The 18818-nt window shown below is 30.4% G+C and overlaps 1 protein-coding gene across 1 annotated transcript; it reads left to right on the top strand.

Moving 5' to 3' along the window:
• Window positions 1–215: 215 nt before the first annotated feature.
• LRRC63 (Leucine-rich repeat-containing protein 63) lies at window positions 216–13369 on the top strand (the record flags this gene model as incomplete). Its single annotated transcript, XM_051219179.1, has 7 exons — window positions 216–946; window positions 1011–1081; window positions 4466–4623; window positions 5981–6132; window positions 11073–11156; window positions 11826–12185; window positions 13159–13369. The coding sequence occupies 7 exons, from the start codon at window positions 216–218 to the stop codon at window positions 13367–13369; spliced, it is 1767 nt and encodes a 588-aa protein (XP_051067737.1).
• Window positions 13370–18818: the final 5449 nt, after the last annotated feature.

Below are 18818 nucleotides of genomic sequence, written 5' to 3' on the forward strand. Positions count from 1 at the left end.
TTTGAAATAATTGGTTGTTAAACCAAAATAAAGACAGCAGTTTGTCAATTTCTGGTTGTTTATAGCAACCATCAGCATAAATTGTTAGTGCTAAGGTCACTCCTGGAAAATCAATAACCACGTGGTTTTTGAAACACAATAATAATTACAACTTTGTTTTAATTAACAGTTTGTTGATTTTTGAATAATAAATCTGTGGAAGTATTCGTTAAACAATGGATGGTTTGATACTGTTTCGTCGACCTAGGAAAATTCCTAAGTCGAAATTATCAGAAAATAATAATAATGTTTATAAACCGAGAGAAACAAAGATTTCAATCGCAAAAAAAAACTCAGCTTCAAACAGTCATTTACCTATTTCAAATAGTATTGTATTTTCGTCTACTGGAACGACAATAAATTTCATGAATAAAAATAAAAATAAACGACAAGGTGATGTTGCAAATTTTGTAAACAATGGATTCGGCTGCCTTTTTATAAAAGGTGGTATGTTAAATAAAACGTTTAATGAAATAGAAAATGCTTCTGGTTCTCATAATAATAATAGTAATAGTAATAGTAATAATAATAATAATAATAATAATAATAATGAATTTCAATATCCAATCGAAATGTGTAATCATTTTCAAATATCGGATCATACAGAAACAACACATAATTTAAAACAATTAAAATCCACTAATACCACTGGTTTCTTTTCAAAAAATAATTTTAATGATATATTGGAAATTATTTCTAAACCTATAAAACGAACACCATTATATCATGGTTTAATATTAATAGCTCGTGAATTAAGAAATGCTTTAACTAGAACTATCGATACAAATATCATATGTTCCATTGAAAAGATACCAAGAAATTTTCAACAATCATTAAATAATTATCAAGTGAATTATGCAATTATTTTAAAAGAGAAACTAAATCAAAATCAGTTAATTTGGTATGAGTAAGTTTCAATTAGACATTGAATTAATGAATAATTTGTTTCATATTTATTTATTTATTTCAAGTTCATCTGAAGAGAATACAATGAAATTGATAAAATTTCAAAAGAATTTAAAGTTTAATGAGTTTTATCAAGGTAAGTTACTTAAACACGGAACATATCATAGACAAACTGAATGACATAATAGTGATTCAATTACTGAATAATTCCCATTATATTAAAACATAATTAACATGAACGTAGAATATTCCTGTCAATAATTTCTCATCAGGTTCTACAGTTATCTCATATCCAAATTAATAATCCATAAAATTGGCCAGCTTTAAAGCAGAGTACATCATTTGGAAATTGTAATATGTGAATCAATAATTGTTGTTTGTCAGATAAATTCAAATCAAATGGTTAATGTTGGTGCTAACTAATATGAAGTGTTAACTTGAATCAGTTGATAAGTGAAATGAAATTGTGAGATAACTGATCAGAATAAATATGGTCAATATGGGGTGAGAAAGGGAAAATAATGCAACAGAAGTCTACCTAATTCAGTCACACTGAGAATCGCGCGGACGACTGAAGCAATTGCTATTCGGATCAAAAAGCCAGAGCTCTGCATCCAAAAGAAATATGTTCGGCCGCTCCTTTTACCCTGGCCAACTTCGGGACCAACTACTTAATAACCATTTTTATAATATGGCGACGTAATTTGATTAGTGTTCATTTTTATGTCCCAAACTTATTATTATTAACTTTACCATTATTATTATTATCTCCATAATAATAATATTAATTATTATTATTATTACACTTGATAACCTTTTTGAGAAATTTATTCAGCATCCACCCCAATTTACTATATCTGGCCTAATTCATATTATTCTACACATTACGTAATTTCTGATTGTTATTGCATTATTCTCTCTCCCTCAACTCATGTTCACCATATTTATTCCGATCATTTATCTCACAATTTCATTTCACTTATCAACTGATTCAAGTTAACACTTCATATTAGTTAGCACCAACATTAACCATTTGATTTGAATTTATCTGACAAACAACAATTATTGATTCACATATTACAATTTCCAAATGATGTACTCTGCTTTAAAGCTGGCCAATTTTATGGATTATTAATTTGGATATGAGATAACTGTAGAACCTGATGAGAAATTATTGACAGGAATATTCTACGTTCATGTAATTCAATTAGTTGAATTATTTTCTTGTTAGATTGAATTGACATTGTATTCAGAAAAATATCTAAAATTAGTAAAAAGAAAAACGATAGAAGTGATATGAGTCAGTTTAGATTTAGAGCTTTACCACCTTGGTTTGATTTAAAATTTACTCAACTATAAAAGTATTACGGTATTGTAAGCAAAGATAGATAGTGGCTAGCAGTGGAATCCAGGACGCGTGTTTCTTCTTATTTGGGACTCGTCAGATGGATGTACTCACATCCCAGTGTTGATGTTCACTCCGGGACTCAAATCCAGTACCGTTCGTTTCAAACGTCATCGCGTTATCGACTTAGCTACTAAGTCCTGATAGCCACCTGCTCAGTAGCTGAATGGATAACGCGATGGCGTTTGAAGCGAACGGTACTGGATTTGAGTCCCGGAGTGAACATCAACACTGGGATGTAGGTACACTTAGCTGATTAGTCCCAAATAAGAAGAAACGCGCGTCCTGGATTCCACTGCTAGCCAATTTTATCACTGCTTATAAAGATTATGACTTAAAGCAATATCGAGGTAATCCGCATAGGATGCACATATGCTAACAAGAGACTGATCAATTGCAGTCCTAAAGAACTATGGGAAGATGCAAGCAAACAATATCAAGTGAATTATTATAATATTAATTTAGCGAAAAGTTTACAAATTTCTATGTAACTTTCAATAGATTTTCTATTCATTGGAATTCATTTCTTTAATGAACAAATATAAGTAGAGGCTTAGAGTATTGCTCACATTTACTAGTTGGCATTTACATATATTAATAATAGGTAATATTTTTGAGTTTATCGGTCATTTTCTCGTATAGATTTTAATTTTATTAGTTAAAACACTAAAGAACAAGACAGATAAGTTTATTGACCCACCGAAACTTTCAAGAAATTTGAATCAAAATGTAGTATATAATGCTCTAAAATATGCTTCTTAATCGTTCACAGGGATTATTTTTTAATCATTTGGAGAACGAAAAGAAACGGTTAGTGTTAAGTTAAGAGTCAACAAGAAATTTTATAACATGAATCATAGGATGCAGTGGTTAGTAAGTATTATGAAACTAAACAGGTTGAGTTTATTGATCACTCGTATTCTAACTAAGATATTCGGAGTTATCAGAAACTGTTTAGTTTTATTTTAGGAGGTCATTAGTCATTTTCAATGCATTTCTATTTCTGTGTGTAAATCGCAGAAACACATTGAAGTATCGTTGTGTTGCAGATGTTTGAAACATAGGAATGTTGGTTTTTAAGGTAAGAAAATTGATCAGCCTATTTTGGCCTATGTACCTTTTGAACAATAAGATGGGCAAAAATAGAGTTAATTAAATTTTTTACCCTGGGATTCACACTTGAACACTAACATGAGTCTTTGTATCTTATTTGTAAGAAAATATGTAATATATAAGATAGTACTGAAGATATCAAGGTGTATGCACAACAGTAATTAACATATAGGCTGAAGCACATTCTTAGCAAGCAAGCCTTATGTTAATGCAACGACAACTGGGTCATATATTGTGTAAAATACTTCTCGTATTAAAATACGAGTGCGGGAGATAATCAGTCGATTGTAGCTATAGTAGCATCAGTTGGTCTTGTAAGTAGCCACAATCTTCAACAAATAAACCGTGAAAATCAGTAGAGTTAATGAAAGTATATGGGTATTTATAAAATACTTGAATGGACTGTGGATGAATGGGTCTAGAACACGATTTGTTCTTAATGTTAAATAGTGATCAAATAAATTCCAGAAATTATCACTTCGAAACTTTTAGCTAGATATAGATTTCTGTAAGATAAGGCCTGATAAATTTCATAATAAAGGTCAATAACTTCATACACTGTTTCTCTATACTGACCGGGTAATTATGAGACTTTTTTGTTTCTTTGATATGTAACATAGTTCCAGGTGGTGTTGGCTTATAAGGTAACCAATTGTTTTATCCCAGTTTCCCAAGACATCACTGTCAATAGTGAAGTTATTCACCAGGTCACTTTAGCATGAGAGAATAAATGTTCCAGTAACGCCAGTAATCAACCATACCGTATATTAGAACTTGGTTATAGACAATTTCATATCTTGATAGTTGATTAATTGTATTAATACATTTGGAAATGAAACTTTGGTTCTTCAGGTTCTAGTTATAAGACTATTCAGGTTTTAAACACATTTGTTTAGATGGTAGCTTTTCTAATTATTAAATTCAAAAAAGTAATAATTCCGTTAGGTCTGTCTTATTTATTGTTGGTCAATTAATGGTAATGATTTTATGAAAATCTTACAGCAACATATGTAAAACCTGAACAAGTCAAATTGTTGGATTCATACTATTCAGGAGGCAGTTCGGTTTCTTTGGAAGCCTGCCAGTTGAAGTATTTACCAGATTTATCTGCATTTTATGTGACGCTAAGATTCCTCAATCTTTCTAGGAATTATTTAGAGGTAAGAGTAGCTGTTCATTATGAATATATAGTTGAAAATAAACGATGACCTACAAGTTGAATAATTTATCTTCAACCATTTGGTCAAAGTTAATAATAAATATATTTTTTTATATCCCAATGAGTAGAAAAATTGTATTTCTGACGTCCCTCGACTTAATGTAAGCCATTTTATCAGAATAAAGATTCAGACCTTGCTCCAGCTAAACTGGTTTGGGAAGCTGGACGGTATTATTAGGTTTAAAATAAGCCGTATAACTCCAAGTCGATGATATCAACTTGGTAAATGAGTTGAAGATGAGATGACAGCTTTAAAAGTCCTGTTTCGATACAAGTGAATCGTAAAATAATATTGAAATGATAACAACCTAAAAAAATGAAGCATATAATTAGCTAACAATTTAGATCTCAAACAAACATCATATTATATAATGTAGCGACTAATGTTGATCCATAATGACATCTACTTATAGCTATAAGGATACTTTTGAAAATTTAAACTACGGAAGAATTGCAATTTTCATGAAATGTATTTTTGTTTTATTTGGTTATTTTCTACAACTCCATAGTCAAGTCAATAGATTTGGTTAATCTGAATTATCAAAACACCTAAAAATTAGAAAGCAAACAGTTGGATATAATGCAAAACTGTGATATGGTTTAAATCACAGTTTTGATGGAGTTTCGCAAGTTATTAGAGCGGTGATTTTGGTGTACTGCAGATAATAGTTTCATTATACAATAAAATCAAAAGTTTTTGAGAACATAAGATGGAGAGAAGAAAGATTTCGAGATAAGGTCATTGTATTGCAAATATATTCATCATGAAAAAAGTGAAAAAATGATTCATACTGTATATTTCAATCAAATAAAAAAGTATTTAGGGTTTCTGCAAGTCTTAGTAAGTAAGAGGTATATAGTTCAATAGTTGAATGAGTTTATCAAATCTACCTCGTTTTCAGCCAATGGTTCCCAATCGAATTACCAGTATGGTCAACAAAAAACTTTGGATCCGGGTTTCGTTCTACTTGGAACTCGTCAGCAAGGTGTACCTGTAATCTTGAGGAAGCTGGTGCTTCCTGACGGACTCGATCCCGTGTCACCCAGCCTCACAGTCAGAGACGTTACCACTGAGTAACACGGGATCGAATCCGTCAGGAAGCACCAGTTCCCTCAAGATTACAGGTACACCTTGCTGACGAGTGCTAAATGGCACGAAACTCGGATCCAAAGTTTCCTGTTGACTACCTCCAACCACTATTTAACCTCAGTTTTTAATCAATCAGAATTTACATTAACATACAATTATTAATACTATTATTTTAACATAAATATTTTTTTCTTCATTTATTAATTAGGACCTTCCAAATGATTTTTGTTTATTAAACAATTTGGAATTTTTATCATTACGTTCTAATCCTTTACATAAAGTACCTAAATCAATTGCCAAATTAAAACAATTAAAATCATTGAATTTATCTTATTGCTTAATTGAAAATTTAACTTATGAGTAAGTAATTAAGATTATTAAAAATAATTATCATTTAAATTACTAGTAAAATAATTGAAATTTTAAGTAGTTTCCATGCATAGTTTACTATCATCTTATCTCAATTTAGTACATGCAATATCAAGTCATCCAGATTAGTAATCACATTGCAATTTGGTCAATAGAATTCGATCTGCACTAAAAGGAACTTGACATACATGACATTGATCAATACCCAGTGATTAATTAATTGTGAATATAGAGTATTTTCATTAGTTTGTGTTGTTATTTATCGTATTTCTTTATAAAATTTTTATTTAAAACTTTTTTCTTTATTTTGGTGTATTATTTCTTGTATTTTTTTACATTGTTCTAGAAGTTGATCACTTGTGAGGTAAAAATTTTGCCTTAACTTGAATGATTTTATAAAGATTTTGTTTTAATCGAAGGTAACTTTTATCATGAATTGATAATAAATTCAAACTCACAATGAATCTAGTATAAGTGAATTAGTGGAATATAACTCAACTAATAAACAAAATTGTATCCTTCAAAATACCTGAAGGTTTTAGGTCCGATTCTGTATATTGTAGTAAGTTGAGTTAATTAAATAGTCTAAAACTAGAGGGAAGTAACAGTTGATTGTTGCTTGATTATCAAAAGTCCTTTAGATGTCATTCTTTGATTCTTTCCTGTTTAATAATTTACAAAGGTCTTAAATGATTTCACTAACGTATTTTGATAAACAATTTATTGATTGAATTTTTTACTTCCTTGAAAATGTAATGACAGTAAATAAAAACAATATGTCATAATAATTAGGGAAATCCTTTCAAAACGGAATATTCATCATGAACGTAGTAGAAACGCTTCGTGGGAAAAAACAGACAAAATTAAGTTTAGGAATAGTTTTTTATGTAGAAACGGTGAGTTAGGTTATTGAAATATAGGTCTTTATCAAATTTCGTGATTCAGAAATGTGTTGTACAATGTCAGTCACCGGCCACCCACTTTATTGTCTGATATAATAGTTAGTTAGGAAACTCTTGAAAACGGCCTAATGGAAACGTAACTTCAGTCCGTGAAGTCGGTGTTTTTCAGTTTGATTTGCATCATTAAGTGAAGACTTCCTGGTATATATATGATTGGAATTGTCAACAGAGTTCAGTCTCAGTAACATACGTACATACACTTTTATCTTCCTCAAAATTTTAAGTTTAGTATCATCTGACGTATTTCATTCTTTTATTCCATTTATTCCTTGTATACAATGTTTCTTATCTAGCACTGCTTTAAATCCGTTGATTCTTCTCTTTACGTTCTATTTCGTTATTCTGTTATTAGATATGGCAACTCGGACAAGTACATATTCATTTCACTTAGTATACTATCTATGGGTGATTTGTAAGCAAATTATTTTCAACCGGTTTGCCCATTGGTTTTAACAATAATGCAGAAATTTTTTAATTTCGTCAATATCATTTTTTTTCTTTTTTCCAATATTCAACTAACAGTTTCAGTAGTCAGTACCATTTTTTCAAACATTCGTACATCACTTCTGTTCTTCATGAAGAACAACCTTATGAACTTTAAAGAAATTGTCTAACTTTTTTGATGAGTTTCATAATTTAGAGGGAAAGTTAACCCTTTAGTATTTCATACTTCATTCTACCTAATGCTTGGAGTACATTTTTTCCGATTTTTAGGGTCTAATACAAAAGCTATAATCGTTTTTTCTCTTAATAGTATGGCATAGGGACAACCTTTAGCAATTATTAAAATACTAACGATGAGTCTTAATGATTCAGAAAATAACTTTTATAAACGAATGAACAAAAAAAATAACAATACAGAGATTTTACATAATTAATTAATCTTTTGAGGTTTTATTTAATTTTTTCTGTCTGTAAATGGAAAAAGCAATAACAAATTTGCTCTTGTGGCTAAAAAACATATAACTTCATGAACCTGTCTAAGGACACTGGCAGCTGTTTGGGAGTCTCCACACTGTTCACGGGTAAGTTTAGTGAGGTTTAGTGTGACAGAGTTATCTCATGTACCACTGAACATCCGATTGGTGACATACTAACTGTACACCTTTGAGTTTTACTTGTTTTGTTGTTAGATTGACTGAAAGTTTTACACACATTTCCTTCAAAGTTTATATTTCACAAGATGATTTCGGATGTAGTCTACTGCTGCAGTGTAGTTGGATTATAGTCTTTCCTAAATATCTCATGTTCGAACTGGTGGCATTAATGATGAGCTGTTCAGCAGTGTGACTGAACTCAGAAAATAAGTTGAGGTCATTTACATTTGAAGTCAGATCGCGCTCAAAGAAATTTCTTCGCAGAAGGCTTAGAGTTGATCTGTGTTACATATACCTGAAGTAGAAAGAATTAAGCATTTGATATGCTTAACACAATAATTTGTACTCAATTGATACAAAAAGAATTTTAGTTATTTTTTAAACTTCCTGAGGACTACACAGATGTATTTTTGCTGCTTGTTCTATGTGATACAGCATAAGTGTTTTCATTTTTGAACTTCATGCAATATCTCAGAAGTCATTTTTTTCGATTTTGATTGGTTTGATCCTGTATCATAATTTATTGCATTTTATTCAAGTTTTACAATAATCATATGTGTTATTTAAAATGGATTTTTGTTTAAAACACTTACTGATCAAAACTTAATCCAAATTATATTCATTTAAAGATAGTTGTAACGTTCATAGTAATAGATGGCTGGAATTTTCATTTAAGTAAACTCTGAACTTTTTTTCAGTAAAATCCAAATAATATTTTATAAATAACGAGTATAATTTGAGAATACAAACTCAGCTAGTTCTAATTACTACTTAAAAGAGTAAAAGTATAATATATAGACGACCATCAGCAACCTACCAGCTTATGCGGAAACGCTGCCTAGTTACAAAATTATTATTATCTATCCTCATGGTGCACTTGACTATGCCTTAAATTACATCAAGTACTTTACTAAACGTTCAACATTAGGAGCAGTTATGTTTTGTAATTTAGCTCAAGCACCAACATAAATTCACTTTATGATTACATAAAAGATATTTTTGTTCATTTAAAGCATTTTAGGGATCAAATATTGCCGATATTTACTTCGTTCATAATAACACAAAAGTCGTCTATCACTACACTTCAAATTTCGCAAAAAATTCAAGAGGGATCATCGTAATTCTGATTGGCTAACCCAGGAACGTCAGTTAATTGTACTTTTACGGTTAAAATAGCAAGTTTGTTTGAAAATAACTTTTGAAAACTGAAAATTAATCATACTATATATCTGAGTAGTAAAGTACAATAATAATATAAATGGATATATAAAATTTAGGTTAAAAATATAGAAAATGTTCAAGCAACATTTTGGGAAACGTGTTTTTAACAGTCACATTATCGGTTTTATCGGTCTAATTAGAAAAATATCGCGCGCAAAACAACTATTGTTTAGTTAAATCTGCTATTTATTCAACTGACAAAATATTATAACAACATTGCGAATTGATGTAAGTTGATAGTGTGAACCACTAGCTTCTATGTCAGTGTTCTGAGAGGTACCTTATGCTGAGAATTCTATATTGTAACAAAAATATAATGTTGAATAAAGCTTATAATAATAATAATAACTCACACACACTATTAGGTCTGTAGATCGTTATTATATCCATGATGATATCATAGGGGCTCACACTTGTGAAATCTCATACTGGAATAACTTACCCATCCAAATAATCACAGGTTTTGATGGTTGTCCAGAAAAATTCAGTCTGTTTTTTAAACTACCTTGAAATGATTAACGTTTCAAACACTTCAGTTATAAAATTGATATATTATTATTTTTATGTAAGGAATATAGATTCTAAGAATAGCCGTTAGGCTTTTTATTGCCGTTTAAATGCACTTTTTATTTAGAATGCATTTGCTCATTGACTTCTTGCCTCATCTCATACTATCAAAATACTTTTTCCAAAGATAAGTTTAATAAGCATTCGGTGTCCTATAAGAGATTTCGATATAAGAAAAGATGAAAGTATTAAAATAGCAACAGACGTTTAAAATGATTTAACCTACCAAAAAATACAGCCTCGGCACTATGCATAACTATGATAACCTTTTAAACTGTTAAAATTGTAATCAAAGAATATTCAGACTATACCAATAGTATCAAATGTATAAATATATTTGAAACAGTCTGGATGATTGAAGCGATTTTTAGATGATTTCATTACATAATCTCGAAGTAGTTTTTCTGGTACAACATTTGAACTATTTAAATTCCAGTCTTCGTGTTTTTTAGCCGCAAGTTGGTATAATACAAGGTCCTTCACAGAATGCTCACATTCAAACTGGCAGAGTATTTAGTAGTCATACAAATGTTTATTAGCTACCATCTTGTGATGACCGATTAAACGCTTAAGAAGTCATTCCAAATCAAAATGATTGAAAAATACTTCTCTGAATTGATTTGAATGGAGAATCTTGATAAACATATTTTCGTTACTGACTACATGATTCTTCAGAGTATTTAAAAACTAGTGGTGAGCGGACGAAATTCTCGAATGTAGGCTTCGTTCAAAATGAGTTTTGAGGACACATTTAATTTTATTAACATCCAGACCTAAGTATGAAGAATTCAAAAACATTTTCTCAAGTTAACGACGAAACCTGATATTATTTTGCTGATCACCAGTTGTATTGTTTTGTCTGTACTCCTACTCAAAATAATTAATCAATTCCAAGTTTTGATTTTTTAGGCAACATGATTACATATATGAATGTCTCTGGGATGCGGGCGCATCCAGATGGAGAGACCCGAATAGGACGAAACGCGCGTCCTGGATTCTACTGCTAGCCACTATCCATCTTTGTTTATAATCTTACTTGTACAAATTTAACTAATTCAGTCGTATTTTTGTTTTCTTTTCATAGATTCTATGATCTAAAATCAATAGAACAACTAGATCTATCCTACAATCGTCTTATATACCTTGATAGTCGAATAAAAAATTTAGAGTAAGTGGTTGAATATTCTGTGAAAAAGATTGTGTAACTCCACATACTGGTACAACCGAGAAGATTGGTAAGCCAAGAAAATATCGATAAACATCAAAAGTTGACAGTAGATACAACTATTTTTACCCCTTCTTACCTAATATAACTATTTGTACGGGTGAAATATTTATAAACGATAAATGATCCATAACTAAGACTAACCGTTATTTAACAAAGTACACTTCATGTTGTAAAATGATTCAGTAGTTTATTCAAGTCTCATCTCTCATGTAAATATTATATAATCAATAGGATTATTTAGTCAACAGAATAAACACTCCCCCAAAATAATGAAATATGTAACTCACTGTTGATGAATCGAGTTAAAAAGACTTTTGCTCAAAAGTGTTCTTTACTTTAAAGACAGTTTTCATCGATTGAGTTCCCTCGAAATATATACAGAGGATTGAACGACTGAGTTGATTTAGGCTAAGCATCTCTAATATTTGTCTTTTGACCTTCAGTCTAATTTTCAAAGTGAAAATCTTGATAAGCCAGGAATTTAGAAAACTTATAAACTACTCTTAGCTTCTAGTTTAACTACTATTAATTTTCAAACACATTAAGTTTTGTGAATCAGTCAACTTTATCTTTTATCCCTTTTTATTTACAATACAAATTTTTTTTCAGGCATTTAAAAGTGCTAAAACTTAATGGTAACGATTTAACTGGTATTCCTCCTGGTCTTCTATGTTTATGTGAAAAAGCTTTGGAAAGTTTAAACTTAAATGATAATCCATTATTATGTTTATTTCCAAAAGAGTTTAAAAACAACTCTTTAGTAGAAATTCAATCTTTAAGAGTATTAGCTTGTCTGAAAATGAGAGATCTACTTAATGACATGAATATACAAAATCAAGGAACTTCCAGAGAAAAGCCAGAACAGTATATATTGATTACTAATTCAGAGGAGAACAATGCAAATTTCTTTGAGTTTCAGAAAGTCTCTGACAAAGAAGAGTCAACTATGTCAAATGAATTATTGAGTCCGTAGGTTAATCAAATTTCATTACTTTAGTTCATTGTGACTAGCTTGATACAAAATATTGTTTCCTGAAAATAATGAATTGCGTTTGAGTCTATCCTAAGATACATATATAAGAGGGATAGTAATATTCAGTACTTATTTGAATTAAACGAATTAACCGTGCATGAGTTACGATACTGAACAAAATATTGATAGTATAAAACATTTATGATAATGAAGTCATAGTGAAAAATTTCATAATCATAGAGATAGGAGTTACATAAACATCACTTTTTTCAAAAATCTATTCCTACAGCTACAATTAAAGTTATATAACGCCAAGATGGATTATTCTGCTGACAAAGCGAATGGTTTCTTGAAGCATACTAAGTAACCAAGTGGCTTCTCACGGAAAACCAGTATTAATGTCTTTACGGATGCATAATAATTTTAAATAAATAAACGAATGATGACTTCTCAATTAAGTTCACATCACAAAATTCTACTAGTGTTATTTGATAAACAATAAGTTTTGAAATGTATCTTTCTTAATAGTAGAATGTCATTGTGATGTTGAATTAGGTTTTATTATCATAAAATAATCTCATTCATGTCTATCTTAAGATATGGTATTTTACATTTGGATCACTTTTTTTTAAAAATAAATATAGATCAAAGCAGAAGCTCACAGTAATACTGATCGTTGAAAACTGTCAGTTGTTTTATGAAGAGTCTATAAAAGGCCTACTTTGAAAAGTCACCTTAGGTTCACTAGAAAAGATATTAAACTACACTGTTTAAGGGATGAAATAATACAATAATTATCATAAATACTATTTTGTAATAGCAAAAGAATCAATTAAAGACGTAGTCAATTAAATGAACCCATAAAATTCAGATTTTTAACATTAGTGTCTTGTTCAATTTAAGCCGAAGTTTTCAATGCTTCAATATAAGACTACAATTTTATTTATTAATTTTTACATACATTTTTAGCATTGGTTCTTGTTGCTGGTGTGGGATGGATAGATACGATCAAAAGAATACAATATGTATTCATTGTGTTGATGTATTCAAATATTCAACGGTTCCAATATGTATGTTATGTTGTGGAATTCAATGTGTAACGGAAGTAAAACAGTGTAGTACGTCTGAACAATTCGCAAAACGATATTATAAAAGTTATGAAAACTATACAAATAGATAGTTATATGAATTGTGTTAGTTTTATAAATATTAAGAAAATATTGTTCTTAATTATTGAATTAAATCAAACTCATAATCAGCGATGGAAGTTCAAAAGTTTAATGTTAATATCTTTGACTTTGTTCAGGTTGACAGAAAATAACAAGAGTGAGAAAAGTTGGTTTACTGAATTAAAGCTAAGATTGCCTGTATCGTTTTCAAAACATATTAGGGTTTGATTTACATCAGTGATTAGGATAGGATAACAATTTTCAGTTAGAGATCTTGGAAAGAAATATTTAGCTATGGCTGAAACTAATTTAGTTTTTAAAATTGGCTCTTATTATCTGAGAATATAGCAGGATAACTTTAGTTCAAATATTCGCTGGTAAAAATACTTAAATTATATGGATGAAAACAAAAAAATGTTAATCAGAAGGCTTGATATTCATCTCAACACCAATTGTTTGTGCCCTTCATTTTTATCTGAAATAAACATTTCATGAGATAGAGATCGTTAACTGGTCTATTAGGTAACCATTGAAAACCCGGAAGCAATTAACGGTTTTGTTTATCCTAGTGTACTACTTTCCAGCATGTGTCCAGAAAACAATAACCGGGATAACTTAATGCCTAAATTCAGAAAAACTATGTATGTGTGAAATAGCGGTGTAAAGTAAAACTTAACATAAGTATGAATCCGATTTTCAATTGTTCATCATTTAGGTTTAGTAAATACATCCCTTCCATACATACTGTAATTTAGGTTAACTAAAAAACCATTTGTTTTTGTGAAGGATTTTTCCGTAACATAATGTTGTCATTTGCATTTTTGTTCATCCAGATTGATGTCATAAGTCTCTGTTTAGTTTTGCTAAGATCATTATGAATAAGTGGATTCAACAACTAATAATAATATGCAACAAATTTTCTTGCATTCTGTACATTTTACAACAGCATCACAACTGTTTATTAGAAAGTCAAGCAGTCAATCAGTTAAATAGTCATCAACAAAGTAGTATGAAACACAAATTCATATCATTCCACATAGTTACATTTTGTACTTGTATTGTGAGAAGCTGATATAAGGAGTAAAGGTAGCTTAGCCAAAATATCAAACACAAAGTCCTCTTTAGTATGTTAAGGTGAATGAGACCAAGGGTTTAGGGAGAATTAGATGAATGTATCTTATTATTAAGGCTTCCATCCACTTCATACAACCTGTAATATTTAAAAATTCAAATTAAGAAGTTGACTGAAAATAATTATGTCGATGAATCTGGCTGAAATTTGCTGTGAGGTTAGATAATGAATTGTTTTCTAGTGACCGAAAGTGGATTCAACCTAATGTCTTTAGTTTTTCAATATTTATCAATCAATGTCTGTGGGTAGCAGTTATCGCTCAATGTTCATCAACTCTTCTTCCAGTTCTTCAGTGGTATATATTCTTTCTATCCTATGAAATGGAGTTTTAATTAATGCTTTCTTATAACTGATTGAACAAAAACTAATAATATTCAGGCATAAACTATTCTACGTATTTTAGTTTAGTAAAATGAACGCTCAACTTTACAGTCCTCTCTCCGTTATGTAGTACTACCAAGGAGTTAGGACGTTTTGTCATTTTAGTGTTCATAGTGAACTGTATATTATGGTCTGCTTTGTTGAAAGGTTCATATATGTGGGTTACGCTATGTTTAATATTACAAACAATAAATATGTCATTAACATATTTGCAATATTCTTGAATAGGTTAACAACTTTAAACAGATTCATTTTGTGATTCTAATTTTTAAATATTACTAATTGTAAGAAGCAGAGGTTAACCTATCGGAACAAAATGAATTTATGCTATTCTGATTAGATCTTTTCTTGCACCCTTGAAGTTAAAACAACTATATAAATAATATTAAAAGACTAAACATATAGACTCTAGTTAAAAATTACCAAATCGAATCGGGAAATGAAAAGTATGATATAAGATGTCATATAAGTGATTAAAATCATAGTATTCAGGATAACTAGCAATATGGTATCATTCCACCATTGGGTTGAAAACATGAGACTTAATATTTCAAACAGCAGTCGTTTAAGAAGAATGCAGTAATCATTCATTGTTATAGCTGAAAAGATGACTCGCTCTGAACTTGACCAACTTCATGAGTAATGGTTTCTGACTACGGAATGTACTTGCATCCAAGTTAATGTACACTCCAAGATTCAAACGCAGGACTCCAACACATTATTCAATTAACTACTGAGGTGGCTATTCACTTGTAAAACGGATACGAATTTCTTTTATAAAGTTTTCAACGTTGATAATAATCCAACTTTATTCGTCTTTTAATCATATTGTAGTGAACGAGAACACAATTGGGGACAATCGAATGTATTCCAATAGGAAGTTACAGAACATCTTAGTAAAATATGAGAACCGTACAGTAAATACTTCATTTGCAAAATGTCAACCAATTGTCTCAGATTTGATTGTTCTTTTCTTTCCACACCAGTCATTTTGTTCGCATTCTCTTTTCTTTGATCTTCTTATCATTCCGCCTTCAGGCATTTCACTTTCAATTAATGATACATATTACTTATATCAGTTGACATCAGTAGCACACAACACAGTATGTAATTTAATGAGTTTTTTCAGTATTACGCATTGATGTCTGATGAAATAAGAAATTCAGTATCCAAAATGATTTTTATATAAGATTTCATATACACTAGTACAATCTAAATTAATAGTTTAATAAAATTGAACAACAATGTTTCAATAACAAAATAATCGAAAAAGTAAAGCAAACAATTTTTCCTGTCAATCTTTTATAGGACAAAGATTATGAATAGAACTTTCTGAATTAAAACTGGATTTTTAATGTATGGATATTCAGATACAAGGTACTTGATAAGATCATAATGATAATGATTATTATTAGGTGTTTCTTTTTGGTGATGAGATATTCCATGAGAACAAAGAGTGTAAACTACATGGTATTTTATTACACATATGGATACATATCATTTCCAAACTTGATAAAAAACTGTTACCTTATGAGAGTTTATATAAATTTTGCTTTCAGCTAACACATTCTCATATTAACAGTGATTGAAAAAAATAGAATGATCGTCACAAAACACAGTGATTATCCTGTTTTAAACTTATTGAATTTACGCTACATAAGAAAACACGAAACTTTTAAGTTGTATGGTCAGAAAATATCATAGGCATATTCAAAGTTCTTTCTGTTTATCAATAATCCTCGACGTATTCTAAATATTTCTGAATGTAAACATATTTCTTTGACGTTCCATACACTCACTAAGTTTATAAATCGGATGTCATATCAGTGAAGCTTTATGACTGAAGTTAATTTTGTGGGAAAACTCTGGAACATGTTCTTTTTAATATGAATCTGAAAATCATAAACATCCTTTACGAAAATTGACACTTACTAAAAAACTGTCATTCTTTGACCTAGTAAAGACCTTAGTTTAGTTTTAACGAACGTAGAATTTTATATTAATAAACCTTAGATTATTAAAGATGATTAGATAAGTTTTCTGAATAAGCGCTTGATAAAGAATGTTGCTGAGATAGCGAAATGACATTTTACGAATAAATTATCAAGCGTTTTAAAAATGAAATAAACTGATTACATTCACTACCTTGTGCTGAATCCTAGAGTATTTATATTGCCTTATTTGTGTTGTGTGTCAAAAGTACATAAACCTGATGTTCCTATCGGATTAGTATTATAAATGATCAATTCTCCGTTTCAAAAACCAGTCCATTAGGACCGATGGGTTCAAAATTGTTTATTCATTATCTGAAAAATACCTTACAGACGTTTGTTGCTCTTAATGACAATTACCGTGCTTCTCATATAATAAAATGTTTTCACACAGCAAAGCCATCGATTAGATTTACAATGAAGAATGAACATGAAAGTTTTATAATATGAGTCTTGATGTGAAGTACAACAAAAATCCCAAATTGAAAAGACATATTGGTCAAAAAATAATTTGGGGAGGGTTACACTTCAATAGCTTCTATTCAGCGGGCTACAAAGGTATTTGGTGAGAACACTTCCCAGCGGTGTAGAAAGGTTATATTCAGAAGATAAAATTATTGAGGAATTAACTATAGTTGAAAGTGATCTCAGGAATGATGGAAAGAATGTATCTGCCTTCAAACATTTATCAGTAAATATGGGAAGACAAGGACGGAAGTAATAAAGTTTACTATGATTGAGAAAAAATGTCTTGATATGAATTAATAGGTGATAAAGCATCTAGTCATCATTGATGAACAGGGTGGATCTGATGCAGATGTGAAGGAGCGGATCGGTAAAGCAAGAGCAGCATATTTACAACTGAAGAACATCTGGGACTCAAAGCAACTGTCAACCAACACCAAGGTCAGGATTTTCAATACAAATGTCAAGACAGTTCTACTATATGGGGCAGAAACCTGGAGAACTACGAAATCCATCATCCAGAAAATACAGGTGTTTATTAACAATTATCTACGCAAAATACTTCAGATCCATTGGCCGGACACTATTAGCAACAACGTACTGTGGGAGAGAACAAACCAGATCCCAGCGGAGGAAGAAATCAGGAAGAAGCGCTGGAAGTGGATTGGACACACATTGAGGAAAGCACCCAACTGCGTTACAAGACAAGCCCTCACATGGAATCGTCAAGGCCAAAGGAAAAGAGGAAGACCAAAGAACACAATACGCCGAGAAATGGAGATAGACATGAGAAAAATGAACAAAAATTGGATGGAATTAGAAAAGAAGGCCCAGGATAGAGTGGGTTGGAGAATGCTGGTCGGCGGCCTATGCTCTATTGGGAGTAACAGGCGTAAGTAAGTAAGTAAGTAAAGCATCTAGTAAGATTGATCCTGAATTAAGGCCTTCATTAATCAAAACTTTCCCGAAAATATCAAATAAATAGCTTGTTGAAAAAAAGTGGACTAATACTCGCTTAATGTTACCATCACATGTGTATAGCAGTTTACATGTATATACAAAAGCACATACATTGGAGACTTAGAAATCAACATGCCTTCAATATTTCGAGTGCCCGTCATTTATTCGATAATGGACAAGAAGATGATATTTCAAAAGCACTCGAAATTATTAGTAAACACGACGTTGAACTCGTTATGTTTTTTCGCCGAAGGCATTGCTACCAAAAGGCTTTTGTTTAAATGATAGATTTAAAAAAATACCGACTTTACACTTAATTTTTTCAATTGGTCTCAGTTTTGTTCTTTTAGTTGAGTAATATTCTGTATTCAAAACTACAGACCCTTCTTCTTCACTATTTCTTGTGCTTTGTCTGAACATCGACCGTTTCAATTTTATAAACGATTTTTTTGTTATTGCCAAAATGTAACATTCAAAACTAATGTGTCGTTTATCTGTCCCCATGGTCTATTATAAGTTTTTGTTTTTTAG

Source organism: Schistosoma haematobium, chromosome 2 (assembly GCF_000699445.3).
Source record: "Schistosoma haematobium chromosome 2, whole genome shotgun sequence".
NCBI lineage: Eukaryota > Metazoa > Platyhelminthes > Trematoda > Strigeidida > Schistosomatidae > Schistosoma > Schistosoma haematobium.